The sequence below is a fragment of the Elephas maximus genome, chromosome 13, assembly GCF_024166365.1.
Source record: "Elephas maximus indicus isolate mEleMax1 chromosome 13, mEleMax1 primary haplotype, whole genome shotgun sequence".
In the NCBI taxonomy this organism is placed as follows: Eukaryota; Metazoa; Chordata; class Mammalia; order Proboscidea; family Elephantidae; genus Elephas; species Elephas maximus.
This window is the reverse complement of record NC_064831.1, coordinates 84,734,604-84,750,383: the sequence shown is the minus strand read 5'-3', so window position 1 is coordinate 84,750,383 and position 15,780 is coordinate 84,734,604. Positions and strand designations below refer to the sequence as shown.

The window sequence follows — 15,780 nt, the reverse complement described above, 5'->3', positions numbered from 1 at the left end:
TACCTGGGTTGGATCCTGGAATAGAAAAAGGACATTAGTGGAAAAAAAAAAAAAATTAGTGGAACAACTGGCGAAATCCAGGAGTTTAGTTAATAGTAATGTACCCATTGAAACTCCGGTGGCATAGTGGTTAAGAGCTATGGCTGGTAATCAAAAGGTCGGCAGTTCAAATCCACCAGGTACTCCTTGGAAACTCTATGGGGCAGTTCTACTCTGTCCTTTAGGGTCGCTATCAGTTGGAATCGACTCAACAGTAATGGGTTTGGTTTGGTTTTTGAATGTACCAATGACAGTTTCTTAGTTTTGACAAATGTATCATGGCAATCTAAAATGTCAACATTAAAGGAAACTGGGTGAGGGACAGATGAGAATTCTCTGTATTATCTTTGAAACTTTTCTGTAAATCTAAAATGATTCCAAAATAAAAAGTTTATTAAAATATTTTGAGATAAAGGAACCAATTTTTAATAAAAACAGCCAGTTTTTCACTAGCCAGAGAACAATGCAAAATAAATAAATGTAGCTGAATTTGCAGACAAAATCCAAAATCATTCAACAGGCACAAAGTGCCAACAAACCTTCAAAATAAATAATTCCCTCTGATATCCACTCTGCCAGCATGGCCCATCAGTTCCGTACCCTAAGCAGCCTGTAGGCCCGACTGTGTAAGGCATCTGAGAAAAACACCTCGTACCATTTTCGAAACTATTTGGCTCCCATTAACAGCATTCTCTTTTCAGATCTGATAGCAGCAACGCTTTATTGTACACAGTAGTGTATATATTGATCAAACATTTGGCTTTTTAGGAAGCCTACCCGTTAACTCTAAAATGGCGGCAGCAAAATTTGAGTTTACCGAAAGCTCTGTTTGGGATTACCATGATCGAAGATTGAAAATAACATGGGAAATTTGAGGGCGTAGAATTTGAGCCATATTTTAAATGACTATTGCTGTCACTACAGGCATTTAGTACAAGTGTTCTTATAAACAGTGGTGGAAATGAGTTGAATAAGTCACAGGGGGAAACAGAGCCATTCCACATTACAAGGGAGAGGTCACTTTCCTTCCCAAAGTCACCCCACCTCTCTCAGATTGAATAGGCTCTAAACAGAAAGATGGTTTTCCTGGCCAGTGGCTGAGAGGAAGGGGGTGCCCCATAAAGACCTGGTTTCCTTCCTAAACGGTGTCCAAACAGGATTCTGAGTTTCCGCTTTTATCCACAGTCTCACTTAATAAATTGTGGGTGTTAAAGTTGAAAGAAATAAATACAAAAACAGCATGACAATTTGCCAAGCTGACTTTGGTCCAACTTAGCTTTGTTTCAACCCACAGTCACTGCACAGTTATCTTAAAATTTCCATGATTTCTTAAGGGTTAGGAAAGGTCAACATAAGAACAAAACCTATCAGTACAAAATGAAATACTTTATAGCAAAAGAAGGTTTTTTTGTTGCTGTTGTTCTTGTTGTTTCTATTTATTTATTTATTGGATTTGCTAAATGACCTTTTCCTCCCTCTCAGTACCCTCACCTGTGTCAGCAAAACACAGAATTCATGTAGGAACATTAAAGCTAGACACATAATTAAAGTGACCATGTTTAGCACTGTAACAGAAAATTATCTTAAAATATACAAATTAAAAACTGTACAATTTAGAAAAAGTTTGAAAATTACAGAAGAAAAAACTAAATCTGTGGAAATCTAATTTCCACAAACATCACAATGCCTTTCCCCTCCCAGAAATTAAGACAGGAATTTGGTCTGGACCTTCCTAAATTTTTCTTGAGAATTTCAATTCATAAGGATTTCCTTGAGAAAAAAAGTATTTAAAATGTTTTGCCTAAGTGTCGAAGTGTATGTATTTTGTAACTTGGTTTTTTATCACCACTATGATTTGGTAATGTATCTATAGTAACATATAGATCCGCCTCGTTTCTTTAAACTGCTAGATAATCAAACTATGAGTAAACCACAATTTATTAATTATTCTGTTGATGAACATTTGGGTGATCAAATTTTTCACTGACTCTGCTGAAAGGAATATCTTTTGAAAAAGTTTAAAAGGTAAAGAAAAGGGAAAACTTTCACTAGTTTATATTTAGTATAATATGCTTGGATTATGAACAGGTCAACACATTTGGATATTTAGTGTTATAATTAAAAACTGCAATAGTCATCTATGAGAGTATTTTAAGAATATTTTCATATTCCACTGTCTTTATATAATGAAACTTCCAACACAAAAATATAAGATGAAGAGTTCTGTAACATCCCAACTTGCAAAACTCCTGTATGTCAGGATTTATAGAATAGGAAATGAAAACTAAACATATATTTTTCATGTCTAAAACTATGCTTATTATTCATACTTAGAACTCTGAAAATTATTTCTAGTAGTTTACAATTTTTAGACATCTATTAATTGTGCTTTGTTCCATCTAATAATTTTTTTTATTAAGTGGAACAAACAAAGCACAATTAAAAGGAAAAAAAAAAAAAACTCATGGAGAGAATCTATAAATACTTTGGTCCCTATGTATGAGACAGCCCCTTGAATTAAAACCTAAATTTAATTTTGAGGTCTCTGTCAGTCAAGGCAAAAAGGCACCATGTGGTTTCTAATTTCTGACACAACGAGATCTACCAGCTCATGTGAAAAGTCCTTCTGGGCTGCCATCTAGGACAGCTTTATTTCAGTCAAAAGTAAGGGTCACTGAGTACACAGACCACCTCTTTAACTTTTGTGTTGTAAGTTGGTTTTTTCTCCTCCTACCAGGTCTTGGATGGCACAAACTGTTAAGTGCTTGACTACTAGCTGAAAAGTTGGTGGTTTAAACCCACCCAGAGGTACCTCAGAAGACAGACCTGGGGATCTGCTTCTGAAAGGTCACAACCTTGAAGACCCAGTGGACCAATTCTACTCTGCACACATGGGGTGGCCATGAGTTGGAATTGATTCAACAGCAACTAACAACAAAAACAACAACCAGCCTACCCTTAGTCTTTTAATTTATGATGGCCAAATTTTCATTCATCAGTTTATTTATTTGGGCCATACTGACATCTCAGGAGGTCTCTCCCTTATGACTCCTGTTTTTCACTTGGCTTATATAGGGTTTCCCCACTATTTTAACAGTTTTGCTTATAGAATTTGTTTTAAATGTCTGACCTTTAGTTCATCTAAAAATTGTTTTTGAGTTTGGTGTAACAAACTAATGCATTTTTCTTCTAATGGGTAAGCAACCAAGTATCTAAGACTCACTTAGGCAGTTTACCCTTTCCTCAATGGCTTGTGGTTTCATATTTATTATATATTAAAATTTTCCATTTATTTAGTTTCTTTCATATCTTTCAGTACAATTTCAGAATTCCTTTACATGGATCTTGGATGTCGTAATTTTTTGTTTTATGCTAAATAGTATTTGATAAGTTTTTCAGATTTTAAAAATGTTTTCTTATTGGGTATCACCACTGATTTTTTTTTTTTAATGCTGATCTTGTCTACACTTCATCGACTTTTATTCCATTATGTCTTGTACTTTATTTACATTTATAGATAATCATAATATCTGCAAATAAGGAGTTTCCTTCTTTAAAATATTCATAAATTCTTACATTTTGCATTGGCTAGATCAGACAGAAAATGTTTAATATTTAATTGTTAATTTTTAAACATATAACAAAAACGAGTTGCAACCAAGTAAAAGTAAAAGAGCTGAACAGAAGATTTCAAAAGGCAACTTGAGAAAACAAAGTAAAGTATAATGATATGTGGAAAGACCTGGAGATAAAAAAAACCAAAAGGGAAGAACATGATTGGCATTTTTCGAGCCAAAAAACTAAAGAAATTCAAGCCTCAAGTAGCAATATTGAAGGATTCTACACAGGAAATGTTAAACAATGAAACAAGTATCAAAAGAAGATGGAAGAAATACAGAGTCACTATACCAAAAATGTTTGGTCAACATTCAACCATTTCAGGAGGCAGCATATAAGAACCAATGGTACTGAAGGAAGAGGCCCCAGCTGCACAGAAGGCATTGGTGAAAAACAAGGCTCCAGAAATTGAGAGATGTTTCAACAAACAGATGCAGCACTGGAGGTGCTCACTTTTCTATGCCATGAAATTTGGAAGACAGATACCTGACTGGAAGAGATCTATATTTGCACCCATTCCAAAGAAAGGTGATCCAACAGAATGCAGACATTATAGAACAATATCCTTAACATCACACACAAGTAAAATTTTGCTAAAGACCATTAAAAAAGTGGTTGCAGCAATACATCTACAGAGAAGTGCCAGAAATTCAAGCCAGATTCAGAAGAGGATGTGGAACAAGGGAAATCACTGCTGATGCCAGATGGATCATGGTTGAAAGCAGAGAATACCAGAAAGTCATTTACCTGTGTTTTATTGACTATGCAAAGGTATTCGACTATTTGGATCATAACAAATTATGGATAACATTCCCAAGAATGGGAATTCCAGGACACTTAATTGTGCTCATGATGAACCTGTATTTAGACCAACAGGCAGTCGTTAGAACCAGAACAAGGGGTTACTGAGTGATTTAAAGTCAAGAAAAGTGTGTATCAAGGTTGTATCCTTTTACCATACTTATTCAATCTGTATGTTCAGTAAACAACTGGAGAAGCTGGACTACGTGAAGAAAAGTGCAGCATCACAACTGGAGGAAGACTCATTAACAACCTGTGATATGAAGATGATACAACCTTGCTTGCTGAAAATGAAGAGGACTTAAAGCACTTACTGATGAAGATCAAAGACTATAGCCTTCAGTATGGTTTACACCTCAACATAAAGAAAATAAAAATCCTCACAACTGGACCAATAAGCAACATCATGATAAAGTGATAAAACATTGAATTTATCAAGGGTTTCATCTTATTTGGATCCACAATCAACAACCATGGAAGCAGGAGTCAAGAAATCAAAGGACACATTGCATTGGGCAAATCTGCTGCAAAAGACCTCTATCAAGTGTTAAAAAACAAAGATGTCACTTTCAGGACTAAGGTGTGCCTGACCCAAGGCATGGTGTTTTCAATTTCATCATACAAATGTGAAAGCTGGACAATGAATAAGGGAGACCAAAGAATTGATGCCTTTGAATTATGGTGTTGGTGAAGAATACTGAATCTACCATAGACTGCCAGAAGAATGGAAACCCTGGGGGCGTAGTGGTTAAGATCTACGGCTGCTAACCAAAAGGTTGGCCGTTCAAATCTACCACGAGCTCCTTGGAAACTCTATGGGGGCAGTTCTACTCTGTCCTGTAGGGTTGCTATAAGTCGGATTCAACTCGATGACAATGGGTTGTTTTGGGTTTGGGCCAGAAGAATAAACAAATCTGGCTTACAAAAAGTACTGCCAGAATGCACGTTAGAAGCAAGGATGGTGAGACTTTGTCTCACATACTTTGGACCTGTTATTAAGGGAGGCCAGTCCCTGGAGGACATTATGCTTGGTAAAGTAGAGGGTCAACGAAAAACAGGAAGACCTTCAACTAGATGGATTGGCACAGTAGCTGTAACAATGGGCTCAACCATAACAGTGATTGTCAGGATGGCTAGGGATGGGGCAGTGTTTCATTGTGCTGTACACAGGGTTGCCATGAGTCAGAACCGACTCGATGGCACTTAACAACAATCAAGTCAACTCAACTAATGGAGATACTACGTGTGTCAGAATAAAACTGTGTTCCATAGGGTTTTCAATGGCTGAATTTTCAGAAATAGATTGCCAGACCTTTTATATGAGGTGACTCTGGGTGGACTTGTACCTCCAAAAATTTAGTTAGCAGAATTGAAATAACCTACTCATAAAAAAATTCGGACATGTTATTTTCATATTTGGGGAAAGGAGAGGATGTATTTCTCAGATCCTTCTATAATTAATCATTTTTACTAAACTGCATTCAATATCTGATAATCCAAGTTGCCTCTAATTATACTTTTTATAATAATGTCCTTTGCTGTTTATCCATTCATTTCTCCAGAAATGGAACTGTATTACCTTTATAGTTAATTTGGGGAGGATCTATGTCTTTACACTACTTAAGTTTTCCCTGGTATGTTTTATTTATTAAAATTTTCTTTCATATTCCTCAGTAACATTTAGTAGTGTGTTTCACAGAGATTCCCTATATTTAATTTTTTCTACATTATTATTTGTCTTTTCTCAGTTTTTGGTTAGCCTTATTTACTTTGCTGATATTTTGAAATGAAAAAATGGATTTACCAAACCACCGTTTTCATATTTTCTGTTATTGCTCTCTGCTTTAATCTTTCTAATTTTCTTCATTTTATGTTTCTTTTTGTTCCTTTTGTTGAGATGCTTAATTGACTTTCAACCTTCTTTTTGTTTAATGGTAAAACCATTCAAGGTAAGAATTTCCTCTGAATAATACTTTTGGCCCCTATCCATAAGATTTTATGTATAGTGTTCTATTGTCGATTTTGAAATAGCCTATAATTGCACTTTTGGTATCCACATTAGTTACTTGGCTTTTTTTTTTTTTTTTCCCATGTGGTTTTCTATTTGGGTGAATTTTTGTTAGGAATGTCTATTTTCATAGTACATGACCATGGTACAATTTCTGCCTTTTTGGAACCCATTGAGGCATACCGGACCTACCAAAAGAAAAAAAAAATCTGTTGCTGTCAAGTCAATTCCAACTCACAGCGAACCTATAGGACAGAGTAGACCTGCCCCATAGGGTTTCCAAGGAGCAGCTGGTGGATTCGAACTGCTGACCTTTTTGTTAGCAGCCAGGCTCTTAACCACTATACCACCAGGGCTTCCCTGGACCCACGGCATGACCACTATTTGAAATTGCTAAATGGGCATTTTGACAAAATATTTTGTAATTTTGTATGCGTGTGTATATACCCACACAGACATTAGATTAAGCTCATTAATTATTCTCTAAAGTTTGAGAGCCACCACTCAGTATGCCCCAAAATTAACTGAGATCTTATTAAAAAGGAAATTCCAGAGTCTCTTCCCAGAAATTTAGTAATGATAGAATGGTGTGTTGGGATCTTCACAATTAACAAACCCTTCATGGAATTTTCAACCATTTGGGCCTTCAAGAATTATCGCATCCCAGCCCTATTTATTTTTTGCTCATGATATTTTTGGAGCTGGGTAGATAACATATACTATTTTGTAATTCTAACTCTTTAATTTTTTTCTTATACTTCAAATATTTTAATATTTATAATTTCTGTGGTAAACTATTCACATAAAGGTTTATGTCTGTTCTAATCTTATTGATAACTACATCTTTTTTTAACCTATAAAATGGCCTTCTCTGCCATGCTTCTGACATATCTTTTGTTTATATCTATATGTTATATTTTTGTCATCCATTTTCGTATTTCTGCATTTTAGGTGTTTCAAAGAGGTAATAGATTTTACTCTGACTGAATGTGAGAGGTTTTCCATTTAGAAGAGTTCTACCCATTCAGCATTTACCATTATGCATGAAAGGCTCAGTTTGATACTTGCCATCTTATTATGAGGAATTTTGGGGGCCTCACTCATCATTTCTCTTTATCCCCTAGGCTGTCTGTCCTAACCAAGTATCACTCACACCATACACTACACATAGTTCATGAAAATCCCAGTACATTAAAGGTACCCCTTCCTAGTTTCAAGAGCCAGTCGAGAAATTTGCCTCATTTTACCTTCCTTTGAAGTCTTTTGCAGACAATTTCACACATTGCATTAGGCAAATCAGCTGCAAAAGACCTCTTTAAAGTGTTGAAAAGCAAAGATGTCACCTTGAGGACGAAGGTGAGCCTGACCAAAGCCATGCTGTTTCCAATCACCTCCTACGCATGTGAAAGCTAGACAATGAATAAGGAAGACCAAAGAAGAATTGACACCTTTGAATTGTGGTGTTGGTGAAGAATATTGAATATACCACGGACTGTCAAAAGAACAAACAAATCTTTCTTGGAACAAGTACAACTAGAAAGCTCCTTAGAAGCAAAGATTGTGATACTATGTCTCACACACTTTGGACATGTTATCAGGAGGAGTCAGTCCCTGGAGAAGGACATCATGCTTGGTAGAGGGTCAGGGAGAAAGAGGAAGACCCTCAATGAGATGGACTGACACAGCGGCTGCAAGGATGGGCTCAAGCACAGCAACAGTTTTGAGGATGGCATAGAACCAGGCAGTGTTTCGTTGTGTTGTACACAGGGTCGCTATAAGGCAGAATCGACTCAATGACACCTAACAACAACAACCTTCATTTATTGATATCTAGGAAACCTTGGTGACATAGTAGTTAAGTGCTACGGCTGCTAACCAAAAAGTCAGTAGTTCGAATCCACTAGGTACTCCCTGGAAACTCTATGGGGCAGTTCTACTCTGTCCTGTAGGATCGTTATGAGTTGGAATGGACTCGATAGCACCCAACAACAACAACAACAATCTTAACAGAAGCAGATTGCCAGGTTTAGTTTGGTTGGTATTGATATTAACGGATATGTTGGACCAAGAACAGGGGCAGAGGAGAGTGGTATATATGTATAATGGACTATTACTCTGCCACAAAGAGAAATAAATTCTTGATATATGCTATAACATGGACTGAGTGAAATAAGTCAGTCACAAAAGGACAAACATTGTATGATCCCATTTATATAAAATATCTAGAACAGGCAAATGTATGGAGACTAAAGGTTATTAGTAGTTACCAGAGGTGAAAGGGAGGGGGAAGAGGGAGTCACTGCTTAGGGGGCACTGAGCTTCTGCTAAGGGTGATAGAAAAACTTGGAAATGGATAGTGGTGATGGCTATACATCATGATAAAGGTAATTAATGTCAATGAATTGTACATGTAAAAAGTGTTAAAATGGTAAATGTTTTGTTTTATATATATATGCATACACCCACCCACTGCTGTGTGTATATATATATATGCTTACCACAATTAAACTGCCGTTTTAGCACTGTATTGGGATTTCAGTCTTGTTATGAAATAATCTCTCACATGACTCATCCCTCTCTCCTTCTTTCTCCCCAGGGCTCCAAGTTCTCACACGGCACCCCTTGACCAAATTTCATGCCCTGGATAACCAAACCTTGACAATATGATATATTGTATATTTTTTAAAAATTTGGCTATGTGTCCATAAATATTAATGCAAAGTTAAACATCAGTAATTCATTTTAATGGCCAAGAGTTCAGCATTGTCCTGAAAGTCTGTAACTGTGCTTGTCCATTACAACATGCAAAGCCCAGGGCTTGGACCAGTTCTTAATTGGAAATGCAAATGAAGATTTGCACGGGCATTTATTTGGTACAAGCAATTACAGAAAATTTGTCCCATAAAACTAATTAAGTGAAACTGTTACTGGTGCAGCTAGTTATCGTGCACGTGGATTCACGGAGAACACTGGGGCTCCACGGCGATTTCGTATATAAGCCTGGGTTCCTGATGACACTTCCACTTGCACATGTTGACACAGCTTGCACAAGAGGACCTGTATTTTTTTCAAAATGCCCCTCCCCATTAAACTGCAGATGATTTCTTCTTTGAGAGTGGGGATATCAAAAAATCAGTGGTTTTCCTATTTTACAGATGAAGTCACCAAAGCTGATTATCAAAATCTTTCTGAATTGGTCCATTAGATAATTTCGGGAAGGTAACAGCATGCTTGAATAAAAAGAAATGACATAGATGAGAAGCATCTAGCCTGATTTTCAGGGTGGACTTAGGATCACTTAACTGAGGATGGCAATATTAAATAATGGAAATGGCAATATTAGAAATCATCAGATCAGAATACATTCCAATTACAACTTTCTCTTTTTTAATCATGAGTATATGGTTGTGTGTATATATGTATATATACATATATTTTAAAAATAAATTGAACCAAAATCAAATATATAAGATGGCTCATTTGTCTGAATTCTTGTAATTCCAATATATATATCTAAGTGTATGTACATGCTTAAAACAATTCATCACAACAAACAAATATATTTATTTTAGTATATGAGTTTTAAATTAATCAATAGGCACACAGCATATTCACTCTGATTAAAAAGGTATAGTTACTTCAGAAGAACAGGCTCCTTGTTTAATAGATTTAATAGATTTAAATGCATCACCATTTTGAGGGAGATTAAAAAGTTAAAGTACGTTCGGTGCTTTAAACTTAAATGTTTAAAAATAGTTTGCATTTCTCTAAAACTGTAAATTAAACTTCAGTTTATGACTTGAGTAAAGGAAATACAATCTCACAAATATTCCCGCTCTTCTCCAAGAAATACAATTTTTGTTTTCAGATGTAGAATATCTTATTAAATACTTAAATACTCTTACATATCCTTTAAATAGTGAAGCACCAGTGGATCCAGTTTTATGATTCTTTCTCCTATAAAAAACAGAAAAATAAACCCTTCTTCAAGGAGGCACACAATCTACAACCTAAGGGTTTTCTCTATCCCTCCAAGAGGAGTCTTCTTCCTTTCTAATTTGCTTCACACTTTTTATTATTTTTTAAGAGTCTTCATGGAGTTGACTCCAACTGTTTGCACTACCCAGGGACTCTTGCTTCCCACCTAACAAACTTTTCCCAGAGAAAGACACTGATATCTCCTTCCCCAGGACAAACGCCTCAGGGACTCCCATGCTAGTAGAACAAACCCCAAACTCTCTCAAATCCTTTATGATTTGCCCTCGGCCTTCCACCTCCAGTCCCTTCTCACCCTGAGGTCCAGGCACCCAACCTGTCCTTGTTCCAGGAAAGTGGGCTTTCTCTCCGCCTCTTCTCTGCTCAGGCTTAGTCTGCTACCCATCTGACAGTATCAAAATCTTACCCCTCCCTGACACATCTCAAATGCCCTAACTCCTAAAGTCTTCCTAACGTGAAATCTGACTCCCCGCCTCCCACTGTCTTATCCCTTTTGTTTGACCCTTGATATTTCAGGCCTGCATGGGCTCATTCCACTGGCATCTCTCCTCAACAAGAAATGAAACTCTTCAACTCTGTACCCCCATCCACACCTGACCACACTAGCACACTGGGTGCACAAAATGGATTCTTGATGATTGCTTTTTAAATGGCATTTACTTTATTAGGTAGTTTAACAAAGTTAGAAGTTCAGGTTCTGAGGTCAGTACCTAAGATCAACCCGTCTCTACCACTCACCAGTTATAGGATCCAGAGCAAGTTCCAGAACTTTTTGCACCCCAGTTTCTGCATTTGTAAATGGGCATAACAATAAAACATGCCTTATTAGATTGTTACAGAATAAACCATTTAACATATGCTAGTTTTTTTTTTTTTTTTTAGTTTTTAGAGGGCATAGCACAGAGCTTGCTAGAAAATGGAATGATAAGTAACTACGACCTATCATTCACTTGTTACAGTATCTATACTACAGCAGGGAAGAGTCGATGTTTGGGGGTGCATGTTTCAGGTGAACCCTAGATTGTCAGGAAGAGCCCACACAGATCCACTGGAAAATTTGATCATTTTCCCAATTTACTGGCCAAAGAATTGGAAACGAATCCAAATCGAGACAGCCACACTAAACAACGGCAGCTGAAGTATCTTAGTCAGTACACTATTCCTCAGGCCCCCAAAATCCCTAACAGGGGAATACAGCTGCGGGCCATGCCGTCTTTACAAGGTAGAGGCCTTTCTGATCCAAGAGACTTCTTTCTGGGGGTGCACGGCCCATTTATACTACAAATAAATGATATAAACCAAATCAAACACTCCCTGGCTTGAAGCCTCCCAACGGTTCCCCATCTCCCATTAAGAATAAGCCAAAGTCTTTCAAACTATTAGAATTTCACAGTTCTTCGTGGTACTCACTCGGCTCTGCCCTATCTCCAGCTGCTTTCTTGTTCCATCACCACCATCAGTTAGGGCTGAGTCGATTCCGAACCATGGTGGCCCAATACATGTCAGGGTAGAATTGTGCTCCACAGGGTTTTCAAGGGCTGATTTTCGGAAGTAGATCACCAGGACTTTTGTCCGTGGTATCTCTGGGTGGACTTGAACCTCCAACCTTTGGGTTAGCAGCGAGCATATCAACCATTTGCACCACCCTTATTGCTATTCCCTATTGGGCTCACACCATTCCATCCCCACTTGCCTCCCTGCTTTTCTGGAACTCAACAGTCAAAGTCCTCTCTCAGAGCCTTTGAACATGAAGATTTCCTATCTGGATGTATTTCCTCAAATATCCACACAGTTTTCTCTCTCACCTCCTTGTGCTTTCACTCAAATGCCCCCTATTCTGTGAGGCCCTCCCTGACATCCCATGGAAAACTGCCCCCTCTTCTCTTTCCTCCCCATATATTGTTGTTGCCTCCTTCCCTGGCTTCATTTTTCTCCACCACACTTTTCACCATGAACCGCATGTTGCATTTACTGGATTTGCATACTGTGTCCCGCAAATGTAACAGAAGCTCCAGAGAGGAGAAGGGTTCGCCATGGTCCGTGTTAAAGTGTTACCACCTAGAACAGGGCCTGGCACAAAGCAGACCCTGGATAAATGCCTGCTGAATAAATGAAAGAACAAATCATGGGGCAGCTTATTACAAACCTGAAAAAAGACAAGGTGTGGGGCTGCCTGCATTTACTCCGGGTCATCACAAATCACCCTACCTTGTATGCTGAAGGATAGGTCTTGAAAAATGTATTAATTTGGCTCAGTGGTCCCCCAATGATAGTGACTTTGCCCTACACAGAACATTTCCGATTGTCTTAAAAGTGGTGGAGAGTGGGGGGTGGTTACTACTGGCATTTAGCAGTTAAGAGGTCAAGGATTCTGCTAAACATCCTACAAAGCACAGGAGAACCCCCCACAACATAAAATTTGTCCCACAATGTCAATAGCACCAAGGTTGAGAAATCCTGATTCAGCTTGAGGTAATTTCTTAAATCTAACTCAACAGCATATAGATTATACCTCATGGAGAAGGAAGCAAGGAAGGTCCACTGTGGAAATACAGAAAGACGAAACACACAAAACATTTATACACAAAGCAGAAGGAGGTTTTAAAAAGAACCAATTAGTGTTCACCCAGTGAGGAATAAAATATGCTACTAAAGGATTTACCTATAAAAACCAAGAGGAGAAATGCGTGAGAGAGAGAAAGAGATAAAAAGGGGAGGGAGCTGAATTGCAAAGAAGAAACTTTGATTTTAGTCTCTTCAGCCTTCTCAAAAAGTGAACCGCACATTTCTGTTGTGTGGGATTCTTTCAGGAATAACTGACAACACTGTAATTAAAAAAAAAAGGGGGGGGGGCAATCCCAAATTGCCACGTCCTCTCTGAGAGCCCAAGCCCTGGCTTGGAGCATTTGGCAGGAGCTGGCTCTATGACAGAGCAGATGGTCCAGCCACTCTCTCTGAGCAGCATCAGGGGTATGAGAATTTGGGGAGAAACTAAGAGAGCGATCAAAAACAGAAAAAAAGATGTTAAGAGGTATAGCATTTCTCCCTCTGTAAACATCATGTGAGCCAGACTAATGTCATGGTTAAATTATGGACTGTTCCATCGATGAAAATGCCCTAATAGCTTGGGAAAAATATGTCTCTGGGAAGAAATATGTACAACCTCATTGGCTGATAAGGGCCATAATGACTATATGATAAATTTTATTAAGAGTTGGATGAAAAAAATGAAATTCTCTCTTCTAGAAGCATACATCTGGAACAAACATGGATGACCAAGGAATAGGCACATCTCAACCTCAGATTTCCTGCTTTTCTCCTAGGAAGGCATTACTGGGAAGTTTCTTCTCTGAATTAGAGGAGGTACTTTTTTATATTCAGCTTCTCTTAGGTTGGCTCTGGTGCGTTAGCTTACACTGGGTATTGAAACATCTTCCCTTCTCAAAGGGGGGCTCACTGATTTCTTCCACAAAGAATGTTTTCAGGCTGAGAGCAAATGTGACCACTAAAAAAGACAAATAGAACTTTTGGGGAAATGGTCTTTAGCAGTACTGAGAACGAATGTACAGTCACAAGGAATTAATCTTTAAAGAAATGTGCAGCAAGGAGGTGTAAAGACATACATGTTGTGTTTCTCATTAATAAATGGAAAATAAGTCATAAATATTTATATATATTCCTTGAAAACAAATAGAAACTTCCATATTAAGATGGAAAGACTATTAGTGAAAGGAAAGACTAGCCAAAATGTCTGGTTGGTTAAATCAATACTAGACAGACAGACAGAGAAAGTTATGTGCTTTTCTATTTGAAACTACTGAAAATACTGGATAGGGATAAGAAATAAAACAGTTACTTCTGGCAACAGCTGGGAGGATTTTTTTTTTTTTTCCCTGTAGACTGACAAAGATAAAGCAACTCTAGACCTTAGCAACTTGTCAACTGTAAAATGACTCACAAACTGTTTATTCACAAAGGTAACTTACAGACAGCAAGGGAATGGCAACTTTTCCAAGAAAATCAGGGGGTTTATCTCCATCTTCATCAAGCACTGTCACTTCCAAAACGTCATGGATATCTTTAATGGGACTGAAACAAGAAACATACTGTGTATGATACACAAAAACACACAAATGAAGTCTGGTCCATGAAGGTCTGAAAACACTGTTTCACTAATTAAGTCAGTATGTCCTGAGAGTATAAAACTACCATTTAATTAAATTCCAAAAATTAAATCAAATTGACTCTATTCCCAGACCTTCCATCATAGAAGATTTAAATATCCATATGAAAAAAAGTCAACTTTTTTACTAACATTTTCCATGTGTACATGCACTCAAGGGCAGGGCTGTTAAAGACATAGGAAAAAGAATGAGAGAGGGAGGCAGAATGAGGAAGGCATAAAGAAAGTGATTGCAAAGTAGCTCCTAAGTGAGAATGGTAGAAATAGAATTTACTTTGAATTAATGAAGTATTCCCGTTAAATTAAAAAAGTGGTCAAAATCACCAGCTGGTGAACTACTTAGAAAGCCTCATATTGTTGAAACATAAAATATTAAAAAAAAAACCCATGCATATTTGGAAACATGTTTTATATTGACCAAAAGCCAGACATCAGCTACAATGATAATGGTATCATGGTCATTGGCAGGGTGTTGGGCAAACAGGAAATTCTTGCTGTTGGCAATTTGTAAACCTGCTTAGCAGAGCAAAACCAGTTCTCACAGAGTCTTGAAACTTTCTACATGTATCATCGAACCCACTCAAAGTGAACTTTATTCTCTTATTGACAAGCAGAAAGCATTTCTTCAGTTTTGTGGTGAGAATGTACCCTGCGTCACCCAAATTCAATGCAGGGCCTTCTCTGGATGGCCGGGTGACTCACAATCTAAAGCAAACTTTTTTTTTTTTAATAGTTGCCATCGAGTTGATCTTGACTCATGGAGACCCCATGTGTGTCAGAGTAGAACTATGTTTCATAGGGTTTTTGTCATGGATTGAATTATGTCCCCCTCAAAATGTCTGTATCAACTTGTTTTGGCCATGTGTGATTGTCCTCCTTTTGTGATTGTAATTTTATGTTGAGATGATTAGGGTGGGATTGTAATACACCCTTACTCAGGTCACCTCCCTGATCTAAGGTAAAGGGAGTTTTCCTGGGGTGTGGCCTGCACCACCTTTTTTCTCTCAAGAGATAAAAGGAAAGGGAAGCAAGCAGAGAGTTGGGGACCTCATACCACCAAGAAAGAAGCACCAGGAGTACAGTGTGTCCTTTAGACACGGGGTCCCTTGGCTGAGAAGCTCCTAGACCAAGGGAA

The 15,780-nt window shown here is 37.7% G+C and overlaps 1 protein-coding gene across 8 annotated transcripts in view; it reads right to left on the bottom strand.

Annotated features, from left to right (window-relative positions):
- MCTP2 (multiple C2 and transmembrane domain containing 2) overlaps positions 1 to 15,780 on the bottom strand; it is a 310,773-nt gene that overhangs the window by 114,328 nt on the left and 180,665 nt on the right. For all 8 annotated transcript variants that reach the window (XM_049852810.1, XM_049852809.1, XM_049852815.1 and 5 more), the window contains one exon: positions 14,449 to 14,551. In XM_049852810.1, the coding sequence (XP_049708767.1) occupies positions 14,449 to 14,551 (103 nt within the window). The remainder of the gene's footprint in view (positions 1 to 14,448; positions 14,552 to 15,780) is intronic.